Source organism: Lucilia cuprina, chromosome 2 (genome assembly GCF_022045245.1).
Source record: "Lucilia cuprina isolate Lc7/37 chromosome 2, ASM2204524v1, whole genome shotgun sequence".
Lineage (NCBI taxonomy): Eukaryota > Metazoa > Arthropoda > Insecta > Diptera > Calliphoridae > Lucilia > Lucilia cuprina.
Window position 1 is genome coordinate 59,790,473 of NC_060950.1, and position 21,968 is coordinate 59,812,440.

Genomic DNA, 21,968 nt, shown 5'->3' on the forward strand with positions numbered 1-21,968 from the left:
GTGTCTTTTAAACTGTTCGTTCGTTGTTTTGTCCATTTTGTGGTTGTAATCAAAAAGTGAATTTACAATACAAAGGTGGTTTCTATGGTAGAGTGATCGATTTTTTGTTGTTTGCTGGGTATATTGTGGATTGGATGAGTGCTGTCATAAATTGGTCTTCAAGCTGATTGTTTTTATGATGATTTGCTCGGAGGACCATTAAGATGACACTGATTTGTACTTTTATAACTTCGTTTTTAGACTTTTTCATTTATAATACAATAAGTTGGTTAGAAACGCAAAAAATTCACGCTTGGGATATGGTTTTCCAGTTAAAAAAGACAAAAATAACATTTAATTGTAAAATATAACTTGTTTGTAAATAAAGTTTAGGAGTCTCTGTAAAAAGTTTCACATATTTTAACGGTTTTTTGTAAAACATCAATACAGTTTGACAATCACTACAAACAATCATAATACAACTCTGTTTTATTTTAGTACAATCAAATAGTACTATATTTTTTTGACAACTACTTTTTTTATAGAAAGTAATCATTCACATTTGACAGTTCTTATAAATTTATTTTTTTCTTTCGTTGGACGTGGTATTTCTTTTTTTTACGAGAATTTTTCTTCGCTGATTATGTGGGGTGATACTATTTTAATTGTTTTTATTTCGATTTGTACCGCTTTCTTGGGTGAAGGTATGTTTATTTTCCTACAATTTAATTGATTTAAATAATTGTTTTATTCATGTTTTAATTGATAGGTCTGACATGGCTTTTGGTCTATCGCACAGAAAAATATCAAAAACTAAAGGGTGAAGTGGAAAAGCAAAGTAAAAAATGTAAGTAAGAACTTTTTTAATTCTTATACACTTGACCTAATTTTGAAAAATATATCAAGTTAATAATGTAATATACAAAATCCGGTGTGACCCGCATAAGAGTTGTAGTGTTTTTTATAGTTTTTAAAAAATGTTATTGACAATAGATAAGAAGAGTCAAGAGCAGGAACTAAAACTGAACTAGAACTTCTCTATATAGGTATTTATGTTGAAAACATCTTTAGAACCTGTATTTCAGCGGCTATTTAGGTCTTATATTACTTTTATTTCTAAATCGCGTGAGATTTATTTGGCTGGTCCAAAAGGATAAAACGCCACCAACAATTTCAATCTAAAGTTCCAAACGTTTGAGTATTATGTGGTCTCCGCCAATAAAACACAACCTACCCTGAGGTGATACGAAAGCACAAGGTTAATGTAAATAACATATAACTTTGAACAGTTATGTGAAGTATAATACACTACACCAGTGCGAGCGAGATGCCAAACTGTCGAAAGCCAGCCAACAAACACAAGCCTGAACGCGTTTAAGAAATAATCGCGATGGCGCGAAAGTTGTTCCCCAACTCAGACCTGAATTACGACTCCAAGCGTTCCAATTGTTTGCCTTTTTTGGAGGTACCCCCATATTGCATTATTTGCAAAATCTATACATGTAATACATAACAAAACTTTCACAAAGCAAATCATTAATATTTATTTCCAAATCAATTCAATAATAGTTTATCATAAAAATCATAATTAATAAATCATTACGTTAAGTAGCTTTTGGCTCAGCATCTGTACTTGATGAGAAATCAAAATCACTTTCACTTGAAGCTCCAGCTGTATTTTCCGCTTTGGAAACAGCTGCCTTCTCAACTAGCGCACTTTCATCCGTTTCTCTACTATCGACAAAATTAACACGTTTCTTTTTCTTTTGTGTATTATTATTCTTGTCCGTGGAAGATAGAATTGATGTTGGTTTATTAACTTTATTAGTGGAAGTTTGCTGAGGAATTTCTTCTGTTGAAATTTCCGGTTGTACAGCAATAGCTTCTGGTTCTGTTAAAGATTGTTGTTGTTCAGCATTAGTATCTGACGTTATATTATTTGAAGAGTTCTCCTGTAAAGCGGTTGCATCATAATTATTATATGCTGTATTTTCTGCACTAGCTGGAGCTGATGTTGTTGGATCTTCAGCATAAGTTTGATTATAGTCATAAACTTCTTGCTGTTGATATTGCTGATCATAACCCTCAGTGTTATATTGTTGATCTGTAGCATATTGTTCGGCTGTTGCATTTGGATCGGGTTTGTATTCTCCTGTAGTTTCATCATAAATATAACCTGGATAAGAATATTGTGTGGGATCATAATTGCTATAATCATATTGCTGCTGCTGTTGACTATCAACTATTGCTGTATTATCCACATTTTCATAGTTGTTATAATCTGCTGCCGTTGTCTCTGTAACTTTAGGTTGTTGTTGTTGGGCGTTATTGTATTCATCATAAGTTAGATTTTGTTCATAATTTTGTGTATTTGCACTTTGTTCATTCTCTGGAAAATTGGCTGCTGTAGTATCATTATTATCTAATGCCTTAACTTTATTTAAGATTATTTCTTCTAAAGGAATATTATTTGTTTCTATATTTTCCTCTTGTGTCACTAAATTTTCCAATAACTTTGGATCTACATTAGAATTCTCAGAAATTGGTACTTCTTCAGTTTCTAAGGGTGATAACAACTCACCATAAATAGCATTTTCAATGTTTTCTATTGACACGGGTGTAGTGGAAGAGTTTGATTCAGTATTAGAAGTAGCTAAAAAGGATTCTTTTGTAATAGTTGTCTGTGTCATAGGTTCAGGTTGACTATTAACATTGTTTGTATTGTAAGAAGTTGGAGAGGGTTCATCGATCGGTTTTGTTGGTTCTAGTTGTATAGAAGTTGTTGGATTATCTACTACTGTTTCAAAGTTATTAACTTCATTAAGAGCTGGACTTTTATTACTTTGATTATTCAATTCTGGAGCTTTAAATGAATTATCATCTTTAGAATTTATTGGTCTTAAAGTTGTTTCATTTATAGCTTGCGTTTTATTCTCCAAGGGCTGGACATTTTCATTAACTTGTCGTATAACATTGTTATTCATTAAATGATTTGATTTTTCATCGATAGCTACATTATTTGGTAATTCTCTTAAATTTTGATTTGATATTTGTGGTCTCATACTAACATTTGGTATTTCTTCAAATGTAGAAGAGGTGGTAGTAGTCGATAAATTTGATGGTTCTTTCAAATCTGCATTCAGTTTATCATTGGGCAATAAATTAGTTACAGAAGAAAGAGTTCTCCTAGAATTAACTATAGGACTTGTCGCACTACTCACAGGTGATTCCATTCTATTATAATTATTGTTCTGCATTGGAAGTTGTATATTATTACCATTAGGTTGTTCATATTTAACTGGATACTGGTAAGATTGTTGTGTTGGTATAGAAGGTACTGTATTAAGATTTCTAAAATCCATATAATTATTTCTTTCGTTTGCAACAAAATTAGCTAGTGTAGGCATATCCATGGTGCCCAAATTTATATTATCTGGTTGAGTTCTTAAAATTTGTTCCTTTTCACTATTAACTAGTGGGGCAGCATAATTTTGATATGAATTGTTTACTAAAGGGGCTGCTGCTTTTGCTGATAACTCTTGATTTCGTGCAAAATTATAATCGTCCATAACTACCGGTTGCACTGCCGACACTACCGGTTGTCCAGAAGTTGTGGCCATCATTGGTGTCACTGAATTTTGTATACATCTTCTTGTTTGTGAATGCACCAGTTTGGCAAAGTACATTTCATATTGTAGCTATTTAAGAAAGTTTATATTTAGAATATTTAGTTTTTTTTCCGCACAAAATTGTTTTTAAAACTTACTTTCATCATCTTTAGTCTTTCACTTCTAGCATTCATGATTTCCGTTTGTTGTTCAATACGCTCCAACATTTGTACTAATTGTTTATTGCGTTCATTTCTTCGTTGTTGCTCTTCCAGAAACTGTTGATATTTTTGTCTAGTCTTCGATCGTACAGATTTATCGCTAAAGCGAAGGAATGAAAGGATATTGTTTGTTTTTAAACAAATTTAAAGGAATATTTAATATTAATTCTAAAATTCTGCGTTCAAATTATTTTCATGGATAAGTTCACTTTTTGAAAACAATTTTTTGGAATAATATTGATGGTTTTTTGATAAGCAGTTGGATATTTGTATAAATAATTTGGAATTGCATGTGAAAAATGATCTTGAATCTTATTTGGTCAAACCTTAATGTATTAACCACAAGAACACTACTTGGGGAATTTTAGTTGATGCCTTTGATTTTGGCGTTTGAATCCAAAAATTGTTCAATGGGTTTGAAGTTTAGCCTTATCTTGAGGTAGCATCGACGTTTTTGACCATTTATATAAATTCTATCAGAATATACCATGCTTAGCTCCACCTATCCCTATCCCCTGGGACGTATACGATAGGAGATCACACGGAGAAGTATAACCTAATGTAATAAAGATAGTGCACTAGATGAATCCGAAATGGAAAAGTTCGATAATCGGATCGTAGAAACAGAGAATGCGATAGATCTACGACAAGGTTGGGAAGGCTATCGACTGCCTCGAGTGTATGTTATGCTGTATTTTTGTGTAGATTTTGCATATGTCAATGTTTTGTGTTAAGGTTTAGCAGCTGACGACAGCGTTGGGAGCTCCGTAGTCTCTAGAGCTAGTCGCTAGACTCGTCAGACTCCCCAAAGAATTTAGTATTTTCCAAAAGGAGATCCGGATCATATCAATATGGGTGTGAATTGGCAATTTTTGACAAGGTTGGAACCTTTACTTTGATTAAACTGACTGGTTTTAAACTCCACACATCTGTCTCTAATATATAATGATATATAAGCAGTCATGAAGACATTTGATGCAAAACCATCCAAGATACTTATTGGACAGGTTAGACGTTCGGTCATGTGGGTTCAGAGTCGTAGAAACAGAGGATCCCGTAAATATACGACAAGGTTGGGAGGGCTACCGACCACCTCGAATGTATGTTATGGCTTAGCAGTTGACGACAGCGTTGGGACCTTCTAGGTCTCTAGAGCTAGTCGGTAAACTCATCCGGCACAGGACCGTAACAAAGATCTGTCCAGACTCCCCAAATAATTTAGTATTTTCCAAAAGGAGTTTTGAATCATATCAATATGTGTCTGAATTGAAAATTTTTGACAAAGTTGGAATCATTACTTTGATTAATATATATATTAGTGACACACATCTGTCACTAATAAAAAATTGATCTTGAACCAGTATTGAAGTATTGAAAAGGATTGTAAAGTATCAACATTCATATGACTACCACTTAATGCAAAATCAACCAAGATACTTTTTAGACAGAATAGATGTAGTCTCAGCATTCTTCTAGGGGTTTTACTAAACATTTTTCTATTATGCTCTCAGACAAAAGTGACTAAGGGCGGGTTTTACTGATAGAGATAATCTTCATTCTTTGGTTAAACCGGGTTTAATAGATGTTTCGTGTTTTTCAGTTATCAGTAAAGTTACTTATTATCTTAGTTTAACTGAGTGTAATTGGCCAATTAAACTCAAGTTATAAGTGAGAAAACATAATTAACAAAACAATAAAACAATGATTTCAGAAGAACAAAAACTTAATATTTTAAGTAAATTGCAATTTTCTGATTTGTTTTGTTTTATTTATTATTGTTTTAAATGTTTATTTAACATTTTTCCAAAATTTTCCATTTTGTAAAAGTATTGTTTGCAAAAAACAGCTGTTCATTGTTTATGTTTTTGAGTGAAAAGTTGGCAATACTAACAAAGTTAACTGAACTTAAATCTAAAACTGAAAAACACAATCATCGGTTAAAGTCCGCCTAAATTTGTTCCGAGTTTAATCTAACAGCAAGTTAAGCATAGTTTAACTGAGGAGTAAGAAACCCGGCCTAAGTAATAAATTTGACGATAAGTTTGATTTTTTTAGGGGAATTAGCCCTTCTTTCAGAAGGAGGCTACAGTAAGGATCTTAATCTATTATCACAATTCTTTCTTGAACTGGAATATCTTTCTTTTGATATACAAAAATCAAAAGTAATCATAGTTTTTTAAGGATTTTGATTATATCAACATTATATATGAACAGATTTTACTTATTTTCAATAGCATTTGTAATAGACATTGATATCTGGGGTCTTTGAAAAAATGTTTTTAACAAACTACAGACAAATAGACAGATTGAAACAGGCTGCTTTTTAGAAGCAGTTGAAGTGTTAGCATGATAAATGGAAACAAATGTGTTTTTAATAATTTTGGAAAAAAACGTTTAACGATAAGATTATAGCAAAGACTAGGGAAACCTTACAGATTTTAATATTATTACGGCAGCTTTAACTTCAATTTACCTATGACCTTTAAATTTTTATTACGTAAATATTATTATTAAAAGCTTATTAGTTGAAAGTATTATATTTATATATAAATATTTACTTACTGTTCCTCACGTTTTTGTAATATTTTATCTAATTTATGCTCCAATTGTTGACGTGATATTTCACTAAAAAGAACGAAAAAAAAAACAATCAAAATATAATTTTTAATTGAAACACAAATACACATTACAACAAAAACAAACCTTCTTTGTAATTTTTCTTGTAACAATTCCACTTGTAATTTATAATTATCCAATTCAGATTGAGGAAACATTTTCACTTGATTGAAAATTTCAATTTTTTAAAAACAATTTTTTTTTTAAACTCTGATTAATTTTTTGTTCTGTTTAATAGCAAACAAACTTTGTAAACTAATTGAAAAATAAAATTGTTTTAATTTTTGTTCTTTTTTCCCCCTTTAAAACTTTCACTTTTATAGCACTTTTCGTAGCCTGTACTTTATCCTTGAAGTTGAGTTAATTCAATGAAAAAATAAAGAACTCTTTTTTTTAGAAAAATTCATTATGTTTTACTAATGCGACAAAACTTTTTCTATTGGCTTTTCTCGTATTACCTATACAAGTAGTTTGTTGATTTTTATACATTATATAGATTCGGGTTGTCCTGACAACCGTAAATTATGTATTTACATATTTGTGACGTTGCTGCTTTTAAGGGAGCAATTATTCTAGAAAGGAGTTTTAAAAAGGCATATTTTAAACAAAAAAATCACCCTACTTGTAAGCTGAAATAGTTATAATTAAAAGACTTAGGGTGGGTTTCTTACTACTAAGTTAAACTAGGTTTAACTTGCTGTTAGACTAAACGCGGAACAAATTTAGGCGGACTTTAACCGATGATTGTGTTTTCCAGTTTTAGATTTAAGTTCAGTTAACTTTGTTAGTATTGCCAACTTTTCACTCAAAAATATAAACAATAAACAGCTGTTTTTTGCAAACAATACTTTTGTAAAATGGAAAATTTTGGAAAAATGTTAAATAAACATTTAAAACAATAATAAATAAAACAAAACAAATCAGAAAATTGCCATTTACTTAAAATATTAAGTTTTTGTTCTTCCGAAATCATTGTTTTATTGTTTTTGTTAATTGTGTTTTCTCACTTATAACTTGAGTTTAATTGGCCAATTACACTCAGTTAAACTAAGATAATAAGAAACTTTACTGATAACTGAAAAACACGAAACATCTATTAAATCCGGTTTAACCAAAGAATGAAGATTATCTCTATCAGTAAAACCCGTCCTAAATAGTTTATCGTACAGTACTTCTGCTAATTTATTGTTAAATTTAATATTTCTCTTTTAACACTGAAAATTTTCTATTGTAGCTTACTTGCAAGTCTTTATATTCTAATTAATTTATGTATGTAACTACTCTATTTCCTTATTTCTATATTCTTAAAGCCAAATTTTTAACATTTCCTTATAATATTTATTGTATAGTCTAAAGTTTTTGTGGCATTTGTTTTTATCACTGCAAATGTTTATCGCATTATGTTTTGTTATTATGCATATAAAACCTGTTTTCTTATATTTTCCAATTGGACTAGGTCACTGTGAAATGCGTTTATATTCTATAGATAATAAGAAATTTAAAAGGACACATTTTTAAGGGTTGTATTTTTTATATGACCAGGAATGCGGTTAGTATAAATAGTCCTTGGTATTTTAAATATAAAAAGTAAAAGTTTTGTTTCCTATATATACTTGAGTTTATTAAATGTATATTAATGAAAACAAATGGAGTTTATTTATGTTTTCTTGCTACTCAAATTGTTTATGTGTAAGTTATTTCCATGTTATGTTCAATTATATCAGCTGTAAATGAACTTTAATTCGCTTACGAATTGGCTTGATTTTGAATAAATTCCTTTTACCAAAAATGAATGAAATTTTAAGCAATTCAAATGAATTAGGAAAAAACAAGTAAGAATTCTATATTCGGCTTTTCCGAATCTTATATACCCTTCATCACTGTGTGTTTAAAAAACAGTCAGTACCATAACATAACTTACTTCAGGCTCAACATGTTTAATTTCATGTTTCTATATTCAATATTATGGAAAATTCAAAAGAGTACCTTTTGAAAAAAGAAAAATTACCTAAAAGTTGCTTTTTATTGGTTCTCACCTAATTCAGACTCTACATACTAAATTTCATATTTCTACGTTCAATATTATAGAAAATTCAAAAAATACCTTTTGTAGAACGAAAAAGTACCAAAAAAATCTACTTTGATGTGTTTTTTTCTAATCCGGGCTCTACATATTAAATTTAGTGTTTCTTAGTTCATTATTATAAAAAACACAAAAATACCTTTTGAAATGCGAAAAAGTGCAGAAATTTTCCTTTTATGGGTTCTCATGTAATTTACGAATTTACATACTTAATTTCATGTTCTTAGGTCCAATTTTATAGAATATTCTAAAAGTAGCATTTTAAAAACGAAAAAGTAGCAAAAAGTTCCCTTTTATGAGTTCTCACCTAATTCAGACTCTACATACTTAATTTCATATTTCTAGGTGCAATATTGGAAAAAATTCAAAAAGTACCTTTTAAAAACAAAAAAAAAGTACCAAAAATTCACTTATTCCGGTTCTCACCTAATTCCGACTCTACATACTAAATTTAATATTTCTAGGTTCAATATTACAAAAAATTCAAAAAATACCTTTTGTAAAACGAAAAAGTACCAAAAAAACTGCTTTGATGTGTGAATTTACATACTTAATTTCATGTTCTTAGGTCCAATTTTATAGAATATTCTAAAAGTAGCATTTTTAAAAAGAAAAAGTAGCAAAAAGTTCCCTTTTATTAGTTCCCACCTAATTCAGACTCTACATATTTAATTTCATATTTCTAGGTTCAATATAAGTAAAAATTCCAAAAGTACCTTTTAAAAACAAAAAAAGTATCAAAAAGTTCACTTTTATTGCTTCTCACTTAAATCAGGCTCCACATTATTCATTTCATGTTTCTAGCCAATAACAACACACTAGTGCTGCTCTCGCTCTGCTACTCTTGCTCTGCCTTGTTTTTTTTAAACAAGAGTACAATAACAAAATTTACCGTATAATTATGTATTTTGTTTTTGTTTTTTGCAATTTCTGTTTGAGCATGAATAAAAAATCTCAATTTTTGATGAAATTTTAAGAGGTTGTCTCGGATTTTTGCTCATATCTTCGTTATTTATGGACCGATTTTGCTGATTTTAAATAGCGATCGACGGAAAGCATGTCTAACAGAATTATTGAAGATTCGGATCTCGCCGTTATCTGGGGTCCTCTAAAAACTGATTTGAACAAACATACAGACAGACAGACGGGCATGGCTTAGTCGACTCCGCTATCTATAAGGATCTAGAATATATATACTTTATAGGGTCGGAAAATTATATTATAGAAATTACAAACGGAATGACAAACTTATATATACCCTTCTCACGAAGGTGAAGGGTATAATTAGCAATAAATCAAATTCAATAGCAGATTTAAATGGAATAATTCTATAGGACAATTAAAATGACCTATACCTTGTATAGGAAGACAGATCGCTTAGACTTAGCTAATGAGTTTTATGGACTCAACCAAAATTCAATGACTTTTTTATGGTCCATCACTATTTATCAAAGTAAAAATTGGATTACAAATCCAAATGCATATGATAAATGTGTAGAACTCGAAAAACATTAACACGGTATCATTATCCGACGCCACACACTAAACCAATGCGGTAAAACTCTCGAAGGCAGAACAAAAAGGGCAGCCTGATGATTACCCTTAAGAGATAATGGCAGTGACGCACGACGTTCTTCCTTCACCTAGATCTGAATTACGAATGCTCTAAAAATTTTATTAAAAAGAACATTTTTTCATGCTTGGATAAATAAGCGACAACAACACAGTGAATTGGAAAAAAATGTAATTGTGTGTGTGTGTAGATGTATTTGGTTTTATTACGCTGTGTATTTTGTTTTGTATGTTAGATCTGGTTCACACTGGGAACTTTTTTTTGCAAACTTTCGATTTTTGTGTGTAAGAGAAAGAAATATCAACCATCTCTCTTTTTGTGTGTGAGAGAAAGAGAAAGAAATATCAACCATCTCTTTCTCTCACACATAAATTTAAAAGGTTCCCTGCGTGAATTAGTTCTTTGGAATCCAAACTTTGGATGCTGTTGGCCAGTGTACACTTAATAAGGTAGCCTCGTCGCTACAACAAATACAAAAATACAAAAACAACAGGCGATTTGTTATTGTAGAATAATCCCATCTGTCAAAAAAGCTGTGTGTGTAGAATGAAAAAACAACAAATAAACACAATAAAAATATGAGTTTTTAGCAATTATTTAAATTTTTAACTATTAATATTAATATATTATATTAATTAAACGTGGAATGTCTGAAAATCATAACTATATCTATTGGGAAGACCAATTTTCCGAATTAAACGTGTTTTTTGTGAAAAGTGATTGGTCGTGTTAAAAATAGTTGAAACTGATTTGGAACGTATGCCGGAGCTAAAGATTTTCTTTTTTTATCAAGAGAGAAGGATAACAAAGACATTTAATCACGATTGACCTAGAAAACTCCTTTAAAACCATAATTTTCTTCACTTTTTAAAATTTTTACACCTTTTGCGATTTTTTTTCTATGTAAACAAACAGGAATTTTGACAGATAAGATTGTAAAAGCTGATGATCAGCTGTGCGGACGAGGCTACCTTATTAAGTGTACACTGCTGTTGGCTTCATTGAGTTATGTATTTTATTTTTGTTTTCTTTTTGTGAATTCTGTTCGTATACTGATGTACGTTGGTTTTATTGTGTTGTTATACCATACACTACTCAATTTTTGATAATTGAGATAATTGAATGAAATTTTGCACACAAACACAAACTTTAGATGTCTGTTGGTTTTCTTTTGGTGTAATAATAATGTAGTCGGAAAAAATTTAAAAATTTATAAAACTAATATGTTTAAAATACACTATGGCAAAGGGTATATAAGATTCGGCACAGCCGAATATATCACTCTTACTTGTTGAATGTATAATGGTCTAGGGTATTAAAAACAATAAAACCACAAAAAATATTAAAGTACACCCACTGTAACTTATGAAATCCCAATCTAGATGTTTCCTAATTTCCATCAAATTATACTATAAACCATATGGAATAAAAAATTACGTTTAACTGATAAGCGAGTAAACACTCGAATATCATTCAGCAAAAAGAAATGTATTTACAAAAAAATCTTAAACAAATATTTCTTTATCAACTAGGTATATAATTCAACATTAATTTACACGTTTATTCTATCAAAGACCAGCTAGTTTAACATATTAAAGGAAATCAGGTTTCATTAGAAAAATTAAATAAAATAGGTATTAAAATGAAAATTGCCTCTAAATGACAAAATTATAACAAAAAGTGATTTTTATATCATTCACCTGTAAATGAATCATTACATTCTGATTTTCGAATTTATTTACGAATTGGCTTAATTTTGAATTAATTCCTTTCAGAAAGAATGGAAATTGAATGAAATTTAAATCAATTCAAATGAATATGGTATGAATTTTTCAAATTAGTTGCAATTCGTGAATTGAAATTCGTTTCTAATTCGAATAAATTTGTCGAATGAATTGCAATTCATTTCCAATTCATTTGAATTTAATTTATTTTGAATTAATTCAACGTCAAAATGCATTTAATATTCAAGAGGCAATTAATATTCTTTTAAAATTTTGTAAGTAACGACGTTATGAATGATTCATTGACAGCTCTGCCCTTCACCTTCGTGAGAAGTGTATGAATGTCGAAGTGCTTCACGTGAGTACCGGGCATGATGCGCTATCCCACGGTGGTCTTTTTCATCCACTGGGGAGATGGGTTTTCATCCACAATGGTCTACCACCGCCCCTGAATGCTTCAATGAAGAACTCAGGTGGCAATTTTTGTACATGGATTGGGTCGGTCCATGTACAAGCACATTGCTGATATACTCAAGCTATCTAATATCCGTTTTTAACTTCCGAGATGTTGTCTCTGTTGATTCTGTACCTTTTTCCCCGGGATTGCAATAACACCAAGGTGGAGGCTTCACCAAGGTAACATGCCCCCGGTGGACGTGTGAAGGGTATGAATGTCGAAAGATTAACGTGAGCACCTGCCTTGACGGCCTTATCTCACGGTGGTCTTTTTTATCCACTGGGTAGACTAGAGACGGTCCCCTGAATTCCTCTTTGAAGAACTCAACTCAAGTACTCGAGCTATCTAATCTCGCATCGGAATTAATCCGCGTACCCCGACAAGAAAAAAGCAATCACTGGTCTAAAGTCAGTAGAAGGGGGTGACGAGTCCCAACATCAGGTGGAATCAAACTTCCGACAATGCGGAAGTTACCACTCTTAATGATGTCATGAAAGAATTGCATTATTAAAAATGCAATCTCCATCATCTAATGACCCATTCCAATGCATTCCTTAACCTCTTTAAGCCCGCGCAACCACACTACTGAGATGGCTCTGACATCATACATATTTGGAAGTCCGAAATACCCAACAAAATGGATCAGGATCCCTCTTTTATGAACCAATGAATGTAACAAAGGAAGTAGGAATATCCAAAGTCAATTAATTCCAATAGTCGCGCAGCATGTATCAATATATCCTGTTGAGATGGCAACAGCACCGAAGAACTTCCCCGAAGCGTAAAATGGCATACCAATATATGGAGACTTTCCCAATCTTTCACCAATTTTAGCATCAGTTCCATTTCCATGATCATAAAGATCGATCTACGGGATGACAGGCAACCAGTGAATACTGACCTGACAATTCCCCAGCATATACTGGCGTCTCACTACACGAACGGTAAGAGATACCGATCGGGTTTAGGAATCCAGCATATGCTGCTTTGTACACAAACCCTTTCGAAGAGAGATTTATAGAACCCATTAGGTTGGATAGGATATATCAATCCTTAAACCAACATTCTCTCCCTGCGATTTTGGGTATTAAACCACAGCCATTACGTGGATCACGAAGGAACTTCAATCAACTGACCAGCCAGGACATAGTCCTGCGTAGTGCCAGATTATATGGTGCTCTAGTTAGACCTCATGCCAAATCATTCCGAGGCGAAGCCAAGGATACCTTTGACATCACCAGTTTATAGTCCCGGCAGACTAGAGGTATTAGTAGCACCTCTTTACCCTGGGATTGCAATACACCATGATGGAAAATTCATAATGGAAACATATCCCCGGGGGGTGGGAAGGGTATATATAAGTTTGTCATTCCGTTTATAATTTCTTCTATAATATAATTTTACGACCCCATAAAGTATGTATATTCTGGATCGTTATAGATAGCGGAGTAAATTAAAATATATCCGTCTGTTGAAATTAATTTCTAGAAGACCCCAGACATCTGCAAGACACGTATCTTATATAATTTAGTTATAGAGCAAAAATCGGAGACAACCTTTAAAAATGTTATCAAAAATGTAGATTTTCTATTTATGCGAAGAGAGAGTGTGCAAAAAACAAAATACATAATCAAACGGTAAATTTTGTTCTTGTTTATAAAAACAAAATAGAGCGAGAACAGCAGAGCAAGGGCAGCACTCATGTTGTTATTGGCTAGAAACTAGAAATTAAGTATGTAGATATGTAGTCTATATTAAATTGGAACTAATAAAAGGGGACTTTTTTGCACTTTTACGCTCTTCTAAAGGTACTTTTTGAATTTTCTATAATATTGAACGTAGTAAGTGATAACCTATAAAATACGACTTTTCAGTACTTTTTCCTTCTACAAAAGGTACTTTTTGAATTTTCTATAATATTCAACCAAGAAATATTAAATTAAGAATATAGAGCCTGGATAAGGCGAGAACATATAAAAGGAGACTTTTTGGTACTTTTTCGTTCTCAACTCAACAACCTGATTGATCTGGCAATTCTATTTAACACATCATGTTGAAGGGTATATAAGATTCAGCACAGCCGAATAAAGAACTCATATAGGTTTAATATTTTTTTTGTTGTTAAAAAGTTTTCTTATGGTTTTCACTTTATTTTTGCATGCCCTTTATCATGACATAAACAATCTTGTTATCAACAATACGAAATTGTTTAATTGTATGTATTTAGTCTTAGACATGTAATAATAAATAAAAACTACTTGAAAATCTGACAAAAGATAAGATTATAATATAATAATTAACGAAATAAACTTCATATTTATAATTTTTAGTGGAACGTAGAAAAGAAATCCATGGAGAATCTTTGGATAAGTCACAAAAAAAGAAAATCGAACGTGATGAGGAAAAGTTGAAGAATAATAACAGAGATTTATCTTTAGTTAAAATGAAATCTATGTTTGCAACTGGTTTTGCTTTTACAGCTCTATTGAGTATGTTCAATAGCATGTAAGTAGATTTTAGATATATATTATACCATTAATTCCATATTTATTATTAACAATTATTGTAAATTTTACAGTTTCGATGGACGCGTTGTGGCACAATTACCCTTTACACCCATTTCCTGGATTCAAGGTTTAAGTCATCGTAATTTGTCGGGTGATGACTTTACGGATTGTTCCTTTATCTTTTTGTACATTTTATGCACCATGTCCATTAGACAAAATATACAAAAAATGTTAGGTTTTGCTCCTTCTCGTGCGGCTAGCAAACAAGGTGGCGGTTTATTTGGTCCACCAGGACAATTTAAATAATTAAACTAAATACAAATTACAAATTGTAAATTTAATTTTAAATAAAAAATTTTATGTTTATTACTTGAACATTATTCATAAAAAAATAGCACACACAAATTTTAAAATAATTTTTGAATTATTTACAAAATATGTAACAACAACAATAGTGAAAAATATTTTCTTCTTAAAATATTAGTTTTTTAATTAAATTATACTATAATTAGCCTTTAAGCTAAATGTTAAACAATATTCGATTCAAACATGGGACGATCTACTATGATGCGATCAAAACCTAAACGTGACAAATCAATGGTACGGAATTTACCATCAATAATCAATTCTGATATGGCTCTACCAACTGCTGGAGTTTGTTGTATACCATGTCCACTAAAACCAGTAGCTATCAATAGATTATTGTAATAGGGATGGGCACCGATAATACCATTCTCATCGAATACATTGTATTCATAGAAACCAGCCCAACTGTTTACCACTTTAGCCGATTCAAAAGCCTTACAACGATTTGCCAAACTAGGCCAGATTTCATTTTCGAAGAATGCATGATCCACATCCAAATTATCCACAGATGGTTCTTGTTCTAAGGTAGGTGAACGGCCACACAAGTAATTGCCTCCCAAGCCATCGCGACGGAAGTAAGTACCATCTGGATCCACTGTAAGGGGTGTAGCTAAACCGGGACAATTGCTACCCTGAGAATTTATCACATAAACATAACGCTTGCGTGGTTCTACCGGCAAAGGTACACTTAACATACCACGTCCGGTACCTATGCGTGCCTTACGTGCTATCTCACCCGAAAAGGCACCTGCTGCCAATACACAAACGGCAAATTTAATGGTACGTGTTTCACCATTTGGCATTTTCACCACCAGTTTATCTAGGCCTTGATAATCTCCTGTATCATTACCACGCACTATAACATCGGGTTGTTCTTTAAATTCAAAACCCACAACTTCACCGTTTACGAAATGGGCTCCATATTCTTGAGCCTTCTTTTTAAAGCCCATCAATAGGGCCCAGGGGTCAAACCAACCTTCACGTTCTAATCCATGGCAACCTGAAAAGAAAATATTGCTTTTATTAGACATATTCGAAAATTCGGAATTATGTTCGAAAAATTTTTAAATTTGTTTAAATAAGTATTGTCAAAAGATAAACATTTTAGAACAGATTCGAAAATTCAAAGTTTTAAGTAGGGTTCTATAGCTGAAACGAAAAGTCGACTTTTTTATTTAGGTAAAAGTCGATTTTTCAAATTTTTGCATTTTATGCAAAGTCGATTTTTCGGCACTTTTTAGTTAGTTAAAAGTCGACTTTCCGCCTTTTTTCGACTATTTTCGACTTTTCTCGACTATTTTCGACATTTTAACTTATTTCCGACTATTTTTGACTTTTTCCGACTTTTCGACTATATTCGACTTTTTGACTATTTTCGACTATTTCAGATTTGTCGACAATTTTCGAATTTTTCCGACTTTTTTCGATTTTCAATTATTTTCGACTGTTTGACTATTTTTGTCTTTTTCGACTATTTTAGGCTATTTTAGACTTTTCGACTATTTAGCTATTTCCGACTATATTCGACTTTTTGACTATTTTCGACTTTTTGACTTTTTCGACTATTTTAGATTTTTACTTCCAAAGTCGACTTTTTTCACAGACGATAGTCGAGTTATCGACTTTTTTAGATTTTTACTTCCAAAGTCGACTTTTTGACTTTTTTCACAGACGATAGTCGAGTTGTCGACTTTTTCTTCAAAGTCCAAAACGTTCGAAAGTCGATTTATAGAACCCTAGTTTTAAGTTCAATAAAATTTTACATATATTCTCTAAATCGAGAAAATTCATAAAAATATAATTTTGAAAAGAAATGCTTAAAATTTGTCAAACAATTTTTAAAATTTCAAAATTTGAATCACTTTTTGAAGATTTTGAAAGTAAGAAAAATATTTAAATGACTTTTTAAAATAAACATAAAGAAATTTATCACCAAGTGGGACTTAAACACAGGCACAGTGCTTGTGTTCCGTAACTTTCGAATAGACAAAAAGAATCGAAAAAATTTTAATCTAGTCTTGTTTAAAACAGGGTGAACACAAGTAATTCAAATATATTTTGGTAAATTGTAATGTGTTCAGTTTAAAAATTATTCGAATCACGCAACTAAGAAGTGGAAGACTCCATTATTTCAACGTTTTCTTCTCGACTCAAAAGTTACAGAACACGGGCACTGAAATATATTCAACTAATACTTATTTATGAAGTCGTAAACTGTAAAAGAGTATTTGCTCTCAGTCTTATCCATCTTTGCTAAATTTAAATATTAATTTTGATCTTAGAACGATTAATTTCGTACGAACAAAATCTTTAAATTAATCATCAAATTAACCAAACGTATACGCTTATCAAAACACTAATCAAAACAAAAAAACGCTATCAAATGTTGAGTCCACAATTGAAATCATAAATTCCGTTATATGTATATATATTTGAAACAAACTTACCCAATACAACACCCTCAGTATTTATCCACGGGAATTTACTCTTAAGTTGTGTTGCATTTAATAATTCATTACGAGCACCCAATTCATTTTGTAACTTAGAATTACGCATTAAAGTCTCGGCTCCCTCCTCTGAAGCCAATACCAGATAGCCTAAATAAAAGATATAAAATAAATTTATTAAATAATAGTTTTAATAGGCAAATAATACTATAGAAAGTATTACAATCAAAAACTAAACAATAAACTAATTGAGTTTAGATTGTCAATAATAGAAAAATAAAAAAACACTTACCATGGGGTGTAAAATTTAATTCACAATCACCTAAACGTTCTTTTGATTCTCTTATAAATTCAGCACCATACAATGACATTTGAATATTTTCCGGCAATGAGAATTGTTGGCGTAAACCACCTACTGATAACACGGTAGAGGCACGTTCATACTAAATCGAATAAAACAAAAACAAATAAATACTTGATATCAGTACAATATAGATAAACAATTATAAAACTATTTTATTTAGACTTACCGTAGGATCACGTTCTACTACGACCACATTTAAACCCTCTCTAGCTTTTTCTTTTAGCCAAAAGGCCACGGAAGAGCCAACACCGCCTCCACCTATAACGACCACATCACAATGTGTTTGAAAGAGATCATCTGATGTTCCGGCACCCTGAGTACCTTGGAAACGTTTAAGTTTCTCATCTAAATCATCGGTTTCAGCACGCGCGCTATCTCCTTCATTTGTTTTGTTACTGGCATTTGGTTTAAAGAAATTTGTTACTTTTTTCATATCATTCTTTAAAATATTCAAAGATCTCTTTACGGGATGGTTATCATCCTGTCCTTGGTTATCACTGCCAGCAGACGAGTGCCGTGCTGATGATAAGGCGGCATAAGACCGTAATTGTTTGGTTAAAGGGCCGGCAGCGCGAGGTAATCTCAACATTTTAATATAATTTAGTTGATTTTAATACTAGTTTCTTTTATAAATTTACTGCCAAAACTTTCGCAGATAAAGAAATTCTAAATTAGAAAACTTCTTCGACTTGCTTGCTATCTGCTCATCGGTTCTATAACTATTACGCTAATTTAGAAATGTTTCAGTGCAAATCAACTATTGTGTGTTTTGTTTTTTTTTTTTTTGGTTTTTGATAAGAGCCAGTGTTGTTGTGTAAGTGTTTTCTTTATCAAATAATTTACAGTGTTGCATTGTGAAAGGAAAAGGTATTGTATGAGCTTAACGTAGTAACAACTTAAATGTATTATTGGTTTAAATTAGTTTATTGTTGTTAAATAAAGAATTAATTAATTGATGAATGTATAGAAAGATAGATAGATAGATAGATAGATAGATAGATAGATAGATAGATAGATAGATAGATAGATAGATAGATAGATAGATAGATATATGGATAGGTAGATAGATAGATAGATAGATAGATAGATAGATAGATAGATAGATAGATAGATAGATAGATAGATAGATAGAGAATCAAAGAAATTACTTGCACCTGTTTAAAACTACATTACATTACAAAAATCTTAAAAATATTAATATTTTTATGTAACACCCTGTTTAAAATTTCCAATCCATTTGTTCCCTCTACCATTCGGAGTAATTCACACAAACAGCTATAATGGCAAATGCCAAAATTAAATGACTTTTAAAAATTTCAATTTTGCCGATTGACAAGACATAAAATTTAATTTTCTCAACAACAAAAGACCAGACTAGAGTTTTTTTAATATATTAATAAATAATAGTTAAATAATTTTGATAAGTAAATAATAAATATGCCACAATATAAAGGTAAGTTTTGGCTGTAAAAAATTACAAAGATAACTAATCCTAAAATTAATGCAAAAATTTTGTTTGCAGTGAAAGTAAAATGGGGACGCGAAATGTTTCCAGATATTGAAGTAAATACCGATGAGGAACCCATACTGTTTAAGGCTCAGTTGTTTGCTTTAACAGGAGTGCAGCCGGAAAGGCAGAAAGTTATGTGCAAGGGAGGCATTTTAAAGGATGAGGAATGGAATTTGCAATTGAAAGATGTAAGGATAAACAATATGGAAAGGAAGGATTGAGGGGAATGATATTGATTTGTTTTTTCTTTTTTTTTTTTTTTGCTGGTGTTTTAGGGAGCTACAATTTTGTTGCTGGGCACAAAAGAGCAAGTACCCGAAAAGCCGGCTGAACCAGTGAAGTTTATTGAAGATATGAATGATGTGGAAATGGCCTCAGCGGTAAGTTGCTGTTAAGTAATGTATGAATAATTTCTGAAAAACTTTAAACGTTTTGTTTCCTTTTTCTCTTTCAGATGGAAGTTCCTGCTGGTCTCACTAACTTAGGCAACACTTGTTATATGAATGCTACTTTACAGTGTTTACGTGCCGTTCCCGAATTACGCGACGCTTTAGAAAATTTCCGTGTTGGCAGTGCCGATGCTGAGTCAATGCCTTTGGCCATTACCTCGGCTATGAAGTTTCTATTTAAGCAAATGGAAAAAACTGGTTCTACCGTAACGCCATTCGTTTTATTGGGAACGTTACATCGTGCCTTTCCACAATTTTCTCAAACCGGTGAAAATGGTACTTATCGCCAGCAGGATGCCAACGAATGTTGGTCGGAATTGTTGAAAATGTTACAGCAAAAATTGCCAGCAACTAGTGTTCCTGAAGTGGAGGGTGGACAGCAGGTTAAGAAGTACAAGTATGTTATTGATTTGTGTTAATAACTTTTTTTTTTTTTTAAATGGGTATTTTCATCACCAAAGAGCTTTTTATTTAAAACAGAACATAATGTTTCGGGATGAAAGCTTTTTCATTAAAAAAAAGTTTTTCGGCAAAAAAAGCTTTCATATTAAAGCCTCAGAAAAAGCTCTTACAGAAATTATTCTTCTGTAAAAAGCTTTTTCACTAAAACTTTTTTTAAAAGCTTTGATTTCTTTTTCATACAAAAAAAGCTTTTTCACCAGAAAGCTTTTTTGGTCTCAAAAATCAATATAATTTAATTAATTTGTTTTAATTACATTTTTATTTTTTACTTTATTTCGCAGCTCATTTATTGAACAATACTTTGGCGGTACTTTTGAGGTTAAAATGAGTTGCAGTGAGGCACCCGATGAGGATACCAGCATTAGCAAAGAAAACTTTTTACAGTTAAGTTGTTTTATATCGCCCGAGGTGAAATACATGCATAGTGGCTTAAAATCGAAATTAAATGAAACTTTAGTTAAACGTTCAGAAAGACTAGGAAGAGATGCCAACTATACCAGATCGGTAAGTATAGAATTCATTCGAATGCTAATCTAATACTTATACATTTTTTTTCTCCCTCAACAGTATTTAATTAATCGCTTGCCTGCCTATTTAACCGTACAATTTGTACGTTTCCAATATAAGGGTAAAGAAGGCATTAATGCTAAAGTCTTAAAGGATATAAAGTTTCCCATTGATTTCGATGCCTTCGATTTGTGTACACCCGAATTGCAAAATAAACTATGTCCCATGCGTGCAAAATTCAAAGAATTAGAAGATAAAAAACTCGAAAGTCAGGTGAAAGCACCACTCGATGCGGTTAAAGCCAAGGATGGCGGTGATGATAGCAAAACAAAAGTCGAATATGAACCGTTTTATTTTGAAGATGATTTAGGTAGTAATAATTCCGGTTACTATACACTCCAAGCTGTTCTAACACACAAAGGACGTTCTAGCACTTCGGGCCATTATGTGGCCTGGGTTAAACAAACCGAAGATATTTGGTTTAAATTTGATGATGATGTCGTAACATCGGTAACAAGTGATGAAATTTTACGTCTTTCGGGCGGTGGTGATTGGCATTGTGCATATGTCCTGCTGTACGGGCCTAAACTATTGCCAAAAGCATCACCAGCTGTTGAAGCTCAAGAAAGCAATTGAAATGTGAAGTAAAAAAAAAATATTATACATCAAAACGCCTACATAATAAAATATAAACATCATTAATTAATTATGTAATTGCATTTTAAGAACTTATTTAAATAATAATAAAAAAGAAATTTCAATTTTTGGAATTTATTTTTCGTTCTAGTCTTCCCGGTGGAATTTGCCCAGATTTGCATTAGATAACTTTTCATGAAGTCAGATTTGTTCTTAAATTTTAAATTACTGAAACTAAATTAAAGCTTTGATTCCGGGCCTTTAAATAGCCCCTTGTTTAAAAAATATTTGCAAAAAAGGGATTTATTATTAAGTTCGACCTAAGCTTTAATCTCCGGCCTTAACTTCGTCGTATTTTCGACCTTTATATAGTCAAATTGTTGTTGCAATCTTGTATTTAATTAAAGTCTATTAATTTAGCCTCAATATTAGCTTCAGACAAATGAATCATCTTAGGTC

General features: G+C 31.5%; 4 protein-coding genes across 4 annotated transcripts; 2 read left to right on the forward strand and 2 right to left on the reverse strand.

The window, feature by feature from the left end:
- The first annotated feature begins 528 nt into the window (after window positions 1-528).
- Window positions 529-15,186, forward strand: LOC111676796 (calcium load-activated calcium channel). The gene is made up of 4 exons (XM_023437774.2): window positions 529-683; window positions 749-826; window positions 14,592-14,766; window positions 14,840-15,186. The coding sequence occupies exons 1-4, from the start codon at window positions 623-625 to the stop codon at window positions 15,072-15,074; spliced, it is 549 nt and encodes a 182-aa protein (XP_023293542.1). The 5' UTR covers window positions 529-622; the 3' UTR covers window positions 15,075-15,186.
- Window positions 1,505-6,703, reverse strand: LOC124419535 (CAR1 transcription factor). The gene is made up of 4 exons (XM_046949457.1): window positions 6,512-6,703; window positions 6,371-6,433; window positions 3,746-3,908; window positions 1,505-3,677 (listed from the first exon to the last, which is right to left on the reverse strand). The coding sequence occupies exons 1-4, from the start codon at window positions 6,580-6,582 to the stop codon at window positions 1,584-1,586; spliced, it is 2,391 nt and encodes a 796-aa protein (XP_046805413.1). The 5' UTR covers window positions 6,583-6,703; the 3' UTR covers window positions 1,505-1,583.
- LOC111676793 (FAD-dependent oxidoreductase domain-containing protein 1) lies at window positions 15,148-18,727 on the reverse strand. Its single transcript, XM_023437771.2, has 4 exons — window positions 18,112-18,727; window positions 17,874-18,024; window positions 17,582-17,731; window positions 15,148-16,134 (listed from the first exon to the last, which is right to left on the reverse strand). The coding sequence occupies exons 1-4, from the start codon at window positions 18,532-18,534 to the stop codon at window positions 15,296-15,298; spliced, it is 1,563 nt and encodes a 520-aa protein (XP_023293539.2). The 5' UTR covers window positions 18,535-18,727; the 3' UTR covers window positions 15,148-15,295.
- Window positions 18,728-19,199: 472 nt separating this feature from the next.
- On the forward strand, window positions 19,200-21,582 carry LOC111676794 (ubiquitin carboxyl-terminal hydrolase 14). The gene is made up of 6 exons (XM_023437772.2): window positions 19,200-19,398; window positions 19,468-19,643; window positions 19,731-19,835; window positions 19,910-20,301; window positions 20,648-20,870; window positions 20,934-21,582. Exons 1-6 carry the CDS (start codon window positions 19,383-19,385, stop codon window positions 21,507-21,509), a joined length of 1,488 nt encoding a protein of 495 aa, XP_023293540.2. The 5' UTR covers window positions 19,200-19,382; the 3' UTR covers window positions 21,510-21,582.
- The last annotated feature ends 386 nt before the right edge of the window (window positions 21,583-21,968 follow it).

Coding starts and splice junctions, on each gene's coding strand:
- LOC111676796 (XM_023437774.2), top strand. CDS start 623: ATGTGGGGTGATACTATTTTAATTGTTTTTATTTCGATTTGTACCGCT. Junction 684..748: donor TACCGCTTTCTTGGGTGAAG/GTATGTTTATTT, acceptor TTTAATTGATAG/GTCTGACATGGCTTTTGGTC. Junction 827..14,591: donor GGAAAAGCAAAGTAAAAAAT/GTAAGTAAGAAC, acceptor TATAATTTTTAG/TGGAACGTAGAAAAGAAATC.
- LOC124419535 (XM_046949457.1), bottom strand. CDS start 6,582: ATGTTTCCTCAATCTGAATTGGATAATTATAAATTACAAGTGGAATTG. Junction 3,909..6,370: donor TTACAAAAACGTGAGGAACA/GTAAGTAAATAT, acceptor CCTTCGCTTTAG/CGATAAATCTGTACGATCGA. Junction 3,678..3,745: donor AAAGACTAAAGATGATGAAA/GTAAGTTTTAAA, acceptor TTTCTTAAATAG/CTACAATATGAAATGTACTT.
- LOC111676793 (XM_023437771.2), bottom strand. CDS start 18,534: ATGTTGAGATTACCTCGCGCTGCCGGCCCTTTAACCAAACAATTACGG. Junction 18,025..18,111: donor TAGTAGAACGTGATCCTACG/GTAAGTCTAAAT, acceptor TATTCGATTTAG/TATGAACGTGCCTCTACCGT. Junction 17,732..17,873: donor ATTAAATTTTACACCCCATG/GTAAGTGTTTTT, acceptor TCTTTTATTTAG/GCTATCTGGTATTGGCTTCA.
- LOC111676794 (XM_023437772.2), top strand. Junction 19,836..19,909: donor ATGTGGAAATGGCCTCAGCG/GTAAGTTGCTGT, acceptor TTTCTCTTTCAG/ATGGAAGTTCCTGCTGGTCT. Junction 20,302..20,647: donor CAGCAGGTTAAGAAGTACAA/GTATGTTATTGA, acceptor TTTATTTCGCAG/CTCATTTATTGAACAATACT.